This window comes from Lissotriton vulgaris, chromosome 5 (assembly GCF_964263255.1).
Source record: "Lissotriton vulgaris chromosome 5, aLisVul1.2, whole genome shotgun sequence".
Taxonomy (NCBI): Eukaryota; Metazoa; Chordata; class Amphibia; order Caudata; family Salamandridae; genus Lissotriton; species Lissotriton vulgaris.
In genome coordinates this window covers 98,045,439-98,058,938 of record NC_141693.1, presented here as the reverse complement: position 1 = coordinate 98,058,938, position 13,500 = coordinate 98,045,439, and the positions used below count along the sequence as shown (strand labels likewise).

At 45.2% G+C, this 13,500-nt stretch overlaps 1 protein-coding gene across 9 annotated transcripts in view; it reads left to right on the top strand.

Moving 5' to 3' along the window:
- DAB2IP (DAB2 interacting protein) overlaps window positions 1–13,500 on the top strand; it is a 1,377,413-nt gene that overhangs the window by 1,211,246 nt on the left and 152,667 nt on the right. For all 9 annotated transcript variants that reach the window (XM_086920966.1, XM_086920964.1, XM_086920965.1 and 6 more), the window contains one exon: window positions 257–401. In XM_086920966.1, coding sequence (XP_086777092.1) covers window positions 257–401 — 145 coding nt within the window. The remainder of the gene's footprint in view (window positions 1–256; window positions 402–13,500) is intronic.

Genomic DNA, 13,500 nt, shown 5'->3' with positions numbered 1-13,500 from the left:
CATGTTATTCCACATTATTCGCTTGTGTTTCATATGTAGATTTTGGATGCATTCAGCTGTACTGTAGTGAAATATACAGTAGCCATAGATTTACAGTTGATTTTGAAGCTTGTTGGCTGTTGAATCCTATCAATGGCCCTATCAGGATTTCCAGGGCCCCCATGGAGTTTGATGCGCTTCCTTGGACTGCAAATTCCAACGTCCCTCAGTGTGCACCATAGCATCTGATGCCCTGTACCTGTGCTCTCTTGTGCAGGTGAATTCATCAAAGCCTTGTATGAGTCGGATGAGAACTGCGAGGTGGATCCCGGCAAATGCTCAACATCTGACCTGGTTGAGCATCAGAGCAACCTAAAAATGTGCTGCGAGCTAGCGTTTTGTAAGATCATCAACTCCTACTGGTGAGTATCCAATGAGCGCTCATTATTTCTGCTTTATGCTGAGCCTGCGGAGAAGGGTCACTGCAAGAATATTTATCGTATTGAAGCTCTGGGCAAAGACCGCACGTCTTGGGGCATTCTTTGCAGAACTCTAGTAGAAGATTGCACAGTTGATATATTTCATATTTTGCATTCACGTTTCATTAACTTTAATGTAATGGACCCAAGAGGCTAGAGAACCAGGAAGAGAAGAAAGTAACAGGGAAAATGGGCCGGATCATAAGAATATTTTGAATCAATGCCTAAGAGTATTTGTGCAACCCACACCAAGGTGCAGATGTCATTGAATCGCTTTACATTGCATGACGTTTTTTCCTCTTCTGGAGGGCTGATTTAAACTGGCATGCAGGGCAATTTGCAATATTTGGCAATTTTTATACAAAGAACATACATGTTACAAGTTGGGTCATGCATGCTGTGGAGGACAGGTGGAGTTGGGCGGAGTGTAGGTAGATGAGAGACAGGTTGTGTCTGAAAATAAATCTTTAGTTCTTCCCTCAGCTATTGGGAGAAAGTGACCTCCAGTGCATGGGCGGGTCATTCCAGAGTCTAGGAGAAGGGTTGCTTCCTTGCGCTTCACTATTCCACATTCTCGCTGACCACTGATGTTCTCCACGTAGAGTGAGTGTATAGTCTGCCTGTGGAGGAGTGACTCTACTAGCGAGCCACGCTTCTCCATGTGAAAGGGATGATTACTATGGTCTTGAATTGGAAGCGAGCTGGGAGGCAGGGATATTCTTGCAGAGTTGGGGGCTCAAGAGTCCATACAATCGTTTGCAGCATCTTCACAGTTCTATTTAATGTTAATTGGGAATACACAAATGTAAGTGTGTGGACAATTGATCACTCTCTGATCCTGTTAAATGAAAAACCAGATGAAGGCTCAATCCATTTCCATTACTTGTCCATTGGTGAGGGCTCCATGCAAAACAACATTTCTGCCAGCAATCAACCAAGAGCAGCACCACATGGAGACGTGCGCCACGGTGCTACCAGTGCAACGCGCGGCCCAGTGCTTTGAGCATCACAAAAAGCATATACTGAGGTTCTTGATTTTCAATGCAACCCGGACACAGATTGAGAACTCCTCATTACCGCCAGCATGAAGAAGATGATGGAGTTCCTTAAATCATTAAAAAATATATATATAAAGTTTTGAAGGCAGAAAGGCTACAAACAAAATCCAAAAGAGATCCCTCTTTCTTGGTTGGAAAAGGTTGCTCTCCAAGAACTGCACTCTAGATGACTTTAGCTCTTAAACATTTTGTGGCAGCTAGCTCCAATTAATTTACAAGAACACCTAAATTCACTTTATCTCCCTACGCCTAAAATTGCAATTATGTGTAAGGGACAAAAAGTGTTTTGTCTTGTACTGCTCCAATTACTTGGCCCCCCACCCCATTACATTGTGGTTTCTGAAATCCAGTTATAATTTTACCCCACACATTACTATTCTATGTTGACCACCACCTGTTTCAGATGCTGCTCCTGTAACATATATATGTTTGTAAAGTGCCCTGAAGCACCTTGGTGCTAGGTGCACTCTATATATAATACCTAAAATAAAAAATAAATAAGAAGGTTAGTTATTTTTAGCTGTTGGCCAGCCATGTACACGTATTCCCAACAATCAGTAAATTAAAGCTCTACTTATGACAGGTAGGTGATAAAGAGGTGGTTGGTTTCTTGGTGCCTTTCAACTCCCTGAGTTTAATGGGCTCAGCTAAAACCCTACCATTATTTTATTTGTCACATTAACCAATATTATCGCGTGGTTGCTCGCTGTTGAGTGCTGTAACAGTTGTTAAAGGCCTTCTTCAAAAGTTACAGACCAGATATGCAGTCATTATAGCTAGAGGCAGAAGGGCTCTAACTCTACTAGAACATTCCAACTTCCTAAAATAAATAGGGAGAAACAGAAAGACAAGCATTGGCTATCATTGTTGGCTTTAAGCCACTTGATTGTCCTCAGTGGAGCTACAAACATTCCAGTATTCTAATTAGCAATTATAAATCAATTGAACAATGTAATCTTCATTAATCAAACCGAGTTGCACCAGAGAAACTCCGTCTGATCAATAAACATCCAGGGACCCTAGAGAAAGGACACCCAACTTATAAAGCGATTTTTGCCGTTCATGAGATAGAAGTGCGCTATAAAGATGCAGATAAGACAACATAACGCTATTTCTTGGGCAAAAATGTGGCTTTTCTCAAAAGACAGGTTTTGAGTCTCATGGGGACTACCAGTTTGAAGTACAAACATAAACAATAGTGCATCAGCTTATGTCACACGCATAACCCATAAGGGGCTTCGTAACTGAGCCATGGCTCTCACCCCAACGCGCCTCACTCGTTCCTTCAGGTCACTCTTGAAAAAGGGCTGAAAGAGACTTTTTCAGCTTTTATCTTTTGAGGTATTGTTCAGATGTGCACAAATGAAGCAATACTTTTCATACTAAGTACTGAAAGTTTCTCATTGTCTTTACATTATGCCTTAAAGCTGTCATTGCATACTCTCTCCACACTAGGACAGAGGATTCCACCATAGTTATCTGGAATTTCTATCTGCCTCCACACCATTGATTGCCCAGCATGGGTTGGCCCCAGGCCTTTTAACCTCCACGTGGAGAATCCTGTAAAGAGTTTTGCACCCAGTTGCCAGAAAATAGAGATTTAATGGGGATCAAGGGCTATTGTGATTGGGTTTTTGGAGATGACTGCATCAGCAGGTTGGAATGAGAGCCAGAAGGGTGTGCAAAATTGGCATATTTTGCTTTTGCGTAATTGCACAAATGTTTATGGAAATTATGCGAACTTATGTGAATTTCTTATCCGGCACTAAGCACTATGTTTTGGTGCATAATAATAAGTCATGAGAGGCTGCATTTTGCACAAATAAAACCTGCAAAAAATACAATGGGTGCGTACAGCTGCAGCTCCTGTCCTGGCTTTTTGAATCATTCAAGCGCTATAATTTGCCACAGAGTAATTTACGTAACAAGCGTAATGGTGGCATTTCAGGAATTTCACATAACAAGCGCAATGTGAAATTCCTGAAATTATGCCAATTGTGCTGCTGTAATTTAAATTTTACCAGGGACTTACTGCTGCCTGTGTATGAAGGGCGTCTTGGGAGGGATTCTGCACCACCAGCCCTCCACTGGCTTACAAATAGCATGCACAATGCAAATGCTTGGTCTAGTGGAGAAGTTTGGCTCACTGGTTAGAGCAGGCAGACCCTGAAGCAGAGGTCAGACCCGGGACCAGGGTTCAATTCCCGACGCGGCAGGCTCTTGAGCTCAAAATGTCCACGGACGCGATAAATCTCGCTTCGGTGCCTGACCTAATCATGGGTTCACACTCTGCAACTCTGGGCATTAAGCTTGCTTAATCTCCACAACGGCCCCCGCGGCGGGATGCCTGGCCTCCACCTTGGGGATGCCCTGTAGGGGCTATCTCACAGGGAAAAGCCAGGACGGGTTCCCAAGGCAAGCGCTTAGAGACCCCTGGGTGATAAGGGCTATGTAAATCCAACATACAATACAGTATGCTTTGACACCACTCCCATTGTTTCCCTAATATCCCTCCCCTTTTATCAATGCTCGTCTTAAGAAGCATTCTATTTATTGCAGAGCCTCTGAGAAATATCAACCCTTTGTCAAATAAAGGATTTATCAAAATCATGCAGTTCTTAGTACACCTGAGGGGCTGAGGTCTCAGTTGAGAACTTTGTTGTTCCTCAAAACGATGATCAATGATCCCCATTCGATTTGATAGTGTCCTGCCAATAAACATGTCGGCTACACTCATTTACTGAAGTATCACAAAAGATTGATCAAATATCCTAGGAGCAGTGCTATTTGTCCCTTTGAATGTAGGGTGCTTTTTTGGTCCTATCGTTTGAGGCCTTGTAGTTTATTGCACAAAATCTCTGTCCCTTGTCGACTGAATGCTAGCTTCTGATTCTCAGTTATTATCACTGTGCCAGAACTTTAGAGGAGCCACATGGGATTAATTTACATAAGTAAGTTGTAAATGGAAAATATTTACATAATATGTGGGTATCCAATTGGCTCTTGTCTTTATAGAACAATGATGGAGCTCCATCCCACATAGAGAGCTAGGCTGATCCCACATTTTGTGTTTGGTGATTTCATCATGTTTTTAATGTAAGCGCAATTAAAGGATTTGTTCCAAAACTTTGTACCAAAATAAAGTTCATTTAAGTCTATAAATTTAAGCCAAGTGAACCGTGTTGCCTATAATAGCGATGAAGTGACGGTTCCAAATGTTTTACGCAGAGTAGACAGGCGGGCCCTGACCCATCAACTTGATGGACATATGTAAGGAGACGTCTCCGCCCCAGTTTCCCCAGAGTGCTGTTAAGAGAACTCTGCCTGGTGTCGGCAAAGGAAGCCTTAAAGCGTTGCTCTGGGCCTGCAGGAGAGCACGGCGCCAGCGAGGACACTGCATCAGTTACAAAGAGCTTTATTCTTATGTGCGGTCAACCTGACCAGACCATCCAAGCCTTAAATTGTTTAAGGGATTGCAGCCTTACCAGGCGAATCACGCAAAGTAACAAGTTTTACCAATTTGTGGGGATTAGGGAAAAGCCAGGGTTTATTCAACCAATATATGCTTGTCAGGGTGATTTAGGGGGCACTCTTACAGCAGATGCTCTTAAGTGTGATGGGATTAAAGCAACTCTTCTTCCAGCCGAAAGGATATTAATTTTTAAAAGCACAGAGAAAGCAATTAGATATTCATCACATATTTTTTAAGATGCAGTGTCACGCTGTAAAGGGCAGATAGGGGTCCCGTGGTAATTAAAATGGTTTCTGCCCGCTGCACCCCATGTTCATAAAATGGCAGCTATGATGTTCTATTTTAATGAAGAGGCATCATTGTGAGTGTCTAGCGCGTTGGTTGGTTTTCCACCAGAAAAAGTGAAAGTGAAAGTCTTCCCTTGCCCTTGAGTGCCATATCTGTCATCTTTGGTGCTGTTGTGTTTGTAAGCTAGTGATGGGTTAACCCTAACTATGGCATGCTCCAATGGTTGGAATGATCGTACGGTCCTTAGACTTAGCCTGTGGTTCTACATATGTATCTCTAGTGTAACTGTTTTTGCATCTTCTAGGCTTGTGTGGAATGTTGCTTCTTTTGTTTGATGCTTTTTAGGTAGGTGCGTAATCTGGTGCTCATTCTATGTAGAGATGGGGGATATGTGTGTTTTGCACTAGGCTTTGCCGGTGGATTGCACTGTGCATGTCTTCGTCTTCTTCTTCTAGCTGGTACTCTTACTGACATTGTGTTATTTTGAGGGTGGGTGTGGATATCATTCTTCCTTTACTGGCATCAAGTGCCCTCATCTATTAAGAGAAACTTGGTACTCTACTTCCTACCTTTCAGAGGCATTTTCTATGCACTCTCTACTATGGTGTGATTTGGTGTAGATAGGTGTGTCGTGTAATTGATGTGGTGAGGTGTGGTATTGTGTAGTGTGGTGTTGTGCATATCCATGTGGTGTGGTTTTGGGAGATATACGGTGCTGATTTTTATGTATAATATTGTATGCAGTAGTTTTGAGTGATTTGTGCTACATATGGACTGGTGTGAAGTTTTTGTTGCTTGCATTATTGTTTGATTTTGCTACAGGATGGTGTGAGGATGTATGGTGCTGTCTGGCAATATATGGTGAGGTAAGAGTCTCTGTAGAATCATAATCGAGTAATGTGGTATGGTTCAGTGTGTTGCATTGTGGCATGCTGAGGTGTGATAGCTGGTATATAAGTGTGTGTCGCTGGGTCCTCTAGAGTTGTATTGAGTGCTGCTTTCTGACAGGCATGATGTGTTATTGGGTGGTTGATGTGTTGTGGTATAATTTGGTGACGTGGTGTGCGTACTGTGTTGTGTGATGTGGTGTGATTATTTGTAGTGGGTTTGGAGTGTTTGTGGAGTGGAATATTGTGGTACAGTGTCATGTGAAATTAAACTGTTGGGCCTTTATTGGTTTGGTGTGGGTTGGTGTATTGTATGGCTTGGTGTAATGTGGTGCAGTACAGTGTGTTTTTGGATGTTGTGGTGTGCTATGGGGTGATCGTTCATGGTGCCAGGCTGTGTGTTGCAGATTATGATGTGATGCAGTGAAATGTGCTGAATAGTTTGATGTGCTGTATGGTTAAATCTTAATGCTTGTTGCCATGTGACCCTATGTTGTGTAATACAGTGTGACGTGGAGGGTTATAAAGAGGTTTAGCACTGTGTGGTGTGGTGCTAAGAGTTATTGCGTCCATTTTATGTTTTAGTGAAGTGACCTCTAGACATGGTTATATGTAATGAAACAGGCATTGTAGCGGGATGTTATAATGTGGTTATAATGTGTTGTTATTTTATGTGTTGATTATGATGTGAGATATCGGTCTGTATTGTGTGTCTATATTGTGTGTTGTGATGCTGGGTTATAATATGCTGTGTGGAACGATGTATGGTGGAAAGGTAAGTTATGTAGTCAACGAGAGTGTGATGTGCTTATAGAGTGATGTATAGTTTTGCTTATTTGACGTGGCTGTGGGTAGTGGATGTGTTTTTTTGTGTGGTGTTGCATGAAGTGTTGTTTAAGGTGCTAAGTTGTTATATTGCTAGGGATGTTCTGTAGTTTTGGATGGGGCAGAATGATGTAAATTCATTTCGGTTACTATGATCAGGTGTGATTTGGTTTGGTAAGATGTGTTTTGCAGCAGAGTACGAAGTGGTATCATGTAGTGGGATGCTGTGATGCTGTTCTATGGTGCAGTGGTTTTCTTGCCATATGGTGTTATATGCCTTGATCTGGTGTTTATGGTAAGCTGTGGCGTTGGATGATGTTGCATTGTCTCATCTGGCTTGCTGTGGTATGGCGAGATGTCTGGTGCAAATTGGATGTCGATCAAACGTTAAGTTCCAGTTGGTGTTATATGCTGCATGGGTTTGTGGTGTTGTGTGGTGTACACTGACGTGCTGTAAAATATGTTGCATTCTGTGGTAATGTATGGTGTGATATGTATCAATTTGGTGTGGTGTGATAAGTCACATAGTAATATGGTGTTAAATGATCAGTATTGTAGTATGAGAGGTGCTTGTGGGGTGACCACTGGATTTTTTTTGCGTTTATGGGGTTTACTGTAGTATACCTTCATAAGCAAGACATGTCATTACATCAGGTGTAGGTAGCTCAGTTGTACAGGTTTGAGCCTCTCATTGCGCGAGGCCTACTGTGTTCTCTCCAGCACCCTCTCCTGCTCGGCTTCTGTGGGCGTTTTCTGGATACGTGTTTCCCAACAGGCTCTGGGGGCATGTAGCGGTGGGATAAGCATACGGAGAAGCATTTTGTAAAACCATGATATCAGCCTGACTCCTCCCCCATTGTGAACAATAATTGTAGTGTTTGGCGTGTCGCGGGCTCAGTCTGCCCGGCCCGCATAGCTCCCGCACCATCCCTAATATCCTTCCATATAAGAGGAAGTGCTAGGTTAGGAGGCCACGGTCAGCTGTCATGTCCTCACTTGTCTGAAAATTTCCCCTCTGTAGCAATTCCCTATTGTAAGATGGTTCAGTTTAATCCACCCTCTCGGAATAACCATTGGGGCCTCTGGGCAGGTCGGTAGCAAATCCTTGAGCGGAGCATTGGGCCATAGAGCACCACCTCTCTTGTTTTGTACATCTGTCCCAGCACCGTACTGCAATAGCTCCGAGTGATGGTATGTCGCTTCTTCTCCATTTAGGTCCAACCAGCATTGGTAACAGGTATTTGGCCATTGTACTGCTCCTGAGAGTCACCACATCTGAGAGAACGCCGCCAGGTTTGCCTGACCATCCTTAAAGTATATTATCATATCATCCACTTAGAGGGGGGAGGAATGTACACCATCTACCAACTCCACGTCCCTCAAGATGTGTTCTGTCCCGACTACTGCAACAAAAGGTTTAGCTGCCAATGCGAAAATCATTGGCAATAGTGGGCCACCCTGTCTCGTACCTCTGCAAACAGCAAATGGCTCAGATATTATTGTGCCAGTGTGCACCAGGGTGGTTGGTTGTGTGTTCAACAGGGTAATCTTTTTAGACCAGTGTTCGCCCAGATTCAGCTTGTTCAAGACCACTCGTAAAAACTGCCAGCTCAACGTGTCAAATGCCTTCTCCAAATCAATGGGCAAAGCTAACACTGATTTCCTGTATTCCGCGGTTTTCCTTAAGTATGCGGAAAAGGCATCTGATATTGGTAGAGGTGTTGCGCCCAAGAATAAACCTGCATTGCGTGGATGAGCAGGGGCATGACTGGCAAAAGGCAGTTTGCCAGAATTTTGTTTAATATCCTATGATCAAGATTTAGCATAGATAAGAGGCCACGTTAGTCGGTTCCTGGCTGGTTTCGGAAGTGATACCACTACAACCTCCTTCATAGTTGGTGGCAGTAAGCCTTCCTCTTTTACTTCTGCAAATAGCCCGGTGAAGTGGTAGGCCAGGATATCCACGTACGTTTCATAGAATTCCGTCAGCAACCTAGCTAGGGCGGGAGTTTTACCTGGTGCCAGATCATCTATTTCAGCCTTAACCTCAATTTCTTAGATGGGCTGGCCTAGGCTGTCCCTCTGTTCAACTGCAGCCTGCAGGAGCCCACATTTGGACAGGAAGTCTCCAATATCCACATAGGTGGGCCCTTTTCATAAAGGGCTCTATAATATTCGAGTACACGCTGTTAATATCATATTGTGAACGCATGAGGTATCCCTGTGAGCCATTAACATGTGTAATGAGTCCCCATCTCATGTTAGAGCCCATAAGCCATGCTAGAAGTCCCCCGGACTTGTCTCCTAATGCATGTTGTCACACCAGATATTACTTGTAACTAAATTTCTTAAGCCACTCAACTTGGGTGGCATACTTTTCCCTCTCTGCGAGGTATTGTGCTTTGAGCTCTGGCCTCTTTCTCCAGCCACCTAAGGGTATCTTCCAAAACTGTCAATTCCCTCTCTAGCATTTTTCAGACCCCCTACCACTGCTCCAATGCAGTGGCCCATGTCCACTACCTTAACACCATCAATGCTGATGGTATTCCCCTCCTGTGCTGACCCTTATTTATTCCCATTGTTCATGACGAGCTCAGCTCGTCATGAGTGTACGAGAGGTGTACCTCATGACGAGCTGAGCTCGTCATGAGCATCGAAGGGGTTAAACACCTTCCAATTTATCCTCTGGGAAGAGGCTGAGCCCCGGTTCTCCTTAAAGTAATCAATAACAACTGGCCTCAATTAGTCTCGAAAAGCGGTATCCAAGAGCAATGCACCTCGAAGTCTCCTTGTGGAATCGGGGAGTAAGGCGTGCACCACTGCATGTTTATCAATAGGGGTTATCGTCCGATACTGTCTGTCCTAGGGATTCTGTGTGTGTTATCTTTAAGCATATTGGTCTGGAAGCTAAAAACCAATTTACTCGAACTTTTAGGTCATGCGGTGCTGAGTAAAAGGAGTTTTCCTGGTGATGTGCGTGACAAGTCCGCCAAGCATCCTCCAGGTTCCATCCTGGAGCCACTTTGCAAATATCCTTGCCACTTTGACCACCAGGATTGTAACTAGAAGAGCAACCCTCCAACCCATGGGAACCTGGGTATGCAATTCTAAAGCATTAAAGTGGTTCTCATAGGCACTTTGCCTATGACAACCACTGTAGAGCTTTAATCTTTGACCACCAGGGCAGATAATAGGGGTGGGTGTGAACGGTCCAGTGCAGTGTCCAGCACACAGTTGGTATCCCCATGCCCTAGCATCCATGAAGATGCAGTCTTTGTGGACAATTTCCCAGTCTGTTTGTTCAACATTTGGAGCCTAAATTCAACCAGGTGCGAGATCCTGACTATCCAGCCTACCCGAAACCAGGACGTATCTGCCCTCTGAGTTCTTCTCAAGCTCAGTACCCTGGAAGAGAACACCTGGCCTCACAATATCCGTGCCCCCCTCGCATAGGAGGAGTAACTAGTGGCAAATAACTGTCCTCTCCAGCAGCTTTGTAATTTAGCCACTTTGTGTGCTGTCAAATGGATTTCCTGGAGGAATACCTCCTTTAGCCCCCCCCTTCTCTTTAAGTATGCGTGAACCTTGTACCATTTGATCCTCTACCCAGGCCTTGCATTCTACATCAGGAATGTTTTTTAGATATATTTATTCCAGTATCTTGGTGTTAGTATACCTTCTGTTGACCCAACAGGTGAGCCCGAGCTCCTAACCTGCATCCTCCCAATGATGTGGATGCCCCACAAATGCCTGTGAGTGACTCGTGTTCGATCCAGTGTGGTGAGTGGTAATCCCCGCTCAGTGTGGGAGAAGAGATGTGGCGTTGTATGCGTAAATGAATGCATCACCCACTCACCCACCTACCCACCAACATTAATTATATTTCCCACATATTTCACAGCACCAATCCCGCCAGCCAAAGTACATAAGCAATAGACACTATCTGTATACCAAATCCCGCCCAGTCCACAGATCACCTCCCTCAATCACCTTGTGTTTAGACAAACCAGACACGTATCTCGTCCGCGTTGCTGCTCATGCTTCCAATGTCACAAGTCATCTGCCAAAAGACGCACGAGGGTGGGCAGTCCTCCATTGTCTCTAGTTCTTGTACTGAGTCTTTTCTGGTGCCCCTAAGGGTGGTAGTGTAAACTCCAGTGCTTCTGCTATCAGTCACCAACACTGCAGTCAATGTTGCTTCCCTCCCTACTTCACTCTGTTCCCTCATAGGGAGTTTGGCATTTTCCACCTTTGTCGTGGTGCCTGTTGTCTTTTAGGTGCAGGTCTTGGTTGGAAATGCTCCCCGCCCGCCTGAGCCCTGTAAGCCTCCAGCCAATGCCACACCACTGCAGCATCTGTGAAAAATGCTGTTTTGCCATTGAGCATAATCTTCAGCGGGTACAAAAAGGCATATTGGATACCTTGGACTCACAAGGCCCTTTTAACAGCAACAAATGACAGTCTATTTTTTTCCATGGCCAGGGTGTAGTCCTGATATATAGATACCCTATGATTGTCCAACATGAGAGGGCCAGCGAGTCTTGCCTGCTTCAAAATGATGACCCTAAGTGCAGTAGGTGGGCCATCACTGGTCTTAGCAGGGCACTCGGTGGAGGGCAACGTGCAGGAACTCAATGTGCTCTGTCCAGGGCGAAGAACTTTGTGAGCGCTTGGGGGAGGGCAACCTTTTAGGCCAAGCATGACTCCAAATATGATACCACATCTTGTCCTTCTGTTCCTTCAGGCATGCCCATTATCCATATATTGTTCCTGCGATTATGCCCATCCATGTCATCCAGTCTTTGCTATATGGTATGTAGTTGTTGTGACTGACTCATCACTGCATTGTCTGCATGGGCAACACGTGGCTGTAAGTTTGCTAAGTGTGCTCCATGTTGTTGTACTTCTCCGGCCAAATCCTGTGAACTTGACGCAGGAGCCCTAAATCCACTACAACATCATGTTTTTTCGTGTACAGAGTTTCTATTGTCCATTCAGTGGCTGCCAATATTTTATTCAGCTTATCAGGCTGACCATGGGACTCAGTTGTCAGTAAGTCCCGCGACTGGGAAAGTGTCCGGTATGCAAAGGGTCAAAGGGTGGCAGGAGCTGTGCCCCAGTTTAGCCGGGGTGGCCCCAGGCAGCCTCCCCCTCTGTGGCTGCCCAGCTGGGCCGAAACACTTGCTGGGTTGTATCATTGTACATCTGGTGGGTCAAGTGTCCCTGATGTAGGAAGGCGAAATGTGACAGCCGTGTCCCCCCGTGTGGTACAGGCAGGCTCTTTAACTCAGAGGGGACAACTGTGTGGTTGCCATGGGGCTAGTTCCTCAACTCCACTCCTCTGCCCTGATATTGGTCCGCTAGGCCTAAGTGCCACTGCATCCCTGGGAGGCTAAAGCAGTGACTGGGTAAAGCTCTAATGTAACAGTCTTATTCAGAAGTGGCCAGCAGCCAAGACCCCCCCACATTTCCTTGTGTCTAGCCGCCCTGTCTCCACCATGAGAGCCAGCACCTCCCCTCAGCCTCTCTCCATGGACCGGGAGTGTTCAAGTTTTTCTCTCTCTTCCTCCACGGGGCTCATCCTGGATACAGACCGAGTTCCACTTACTGACAAGTACAGGGGTGGGGACTCTTCGTCTGATGACCAGTGCCCCAGGTCCTCAGTAGTCCGGTTGGTAATTTGGGGATGTTTGGGGCCATCCGCCACTCCGACCAGCACGCAGCACATCAACAGTCAGGCCGCTAGCCATGTGTGTCCGCCATCTGGAGTAGGGCACTAAGCGCCGGATTTGTAGGCAATTCTTGGGTGCCAGGTGGGAGCTCTCAGAGTGGGCGAAGTGGGCTCCAAGCCACACCCACCTGACCGCTGCATTGTTGTGCTGTGTGGGTTGGTGTGGTCGGATCTAATGGATTCTTTGTCATGATTTTTACCTGGACTCTCACGTGGGTGTTCTTGGACTGAATGCGTTAGCTGCCTTTCCAAGGAAAGAGTCAACTGATGTAGTCCAAGTGCCTCTGATTGTTTGCACCTGATTGCTGGTAGAGAGCATTAAATGCCAGTAGGGGAATTATTTTATTCCATTAAGCTTGGATGCATGATACATGTATGTGTGTTTGAAGCAGTTGAGGCAACTGTGATTTTTTTTTACCCTTTGTCTCCCTAGTGTTGGACTGTCAAGGGTTCTCTAGAGTCAGGCTGTGTATGTGTCGTCCCCAGCCTGAGTTCATCCAGGACTGTGTTTCACTAAGCCATTGACTGCATCATCTGTATCACTGTATATTTCCCTTTGTTATGTTTATCTAGTGTTGTGAAAACTAGCATCTGTGTCTCTGTGTCTTTGTGACTTTGTCGGCATGCTTTTCTCTGGTAACTTTAGTTGGGTGCCATGTTGTTTGGTGTAGGCCCCAGTGGCTGCAGTGACAAAGACATGTATATTAAATGTTTCTAATGAAGGCAGATTAGTGGGACCTGCATTCTGGGCCAGGCCAGATGTGTTCCATGTCATGGCCAC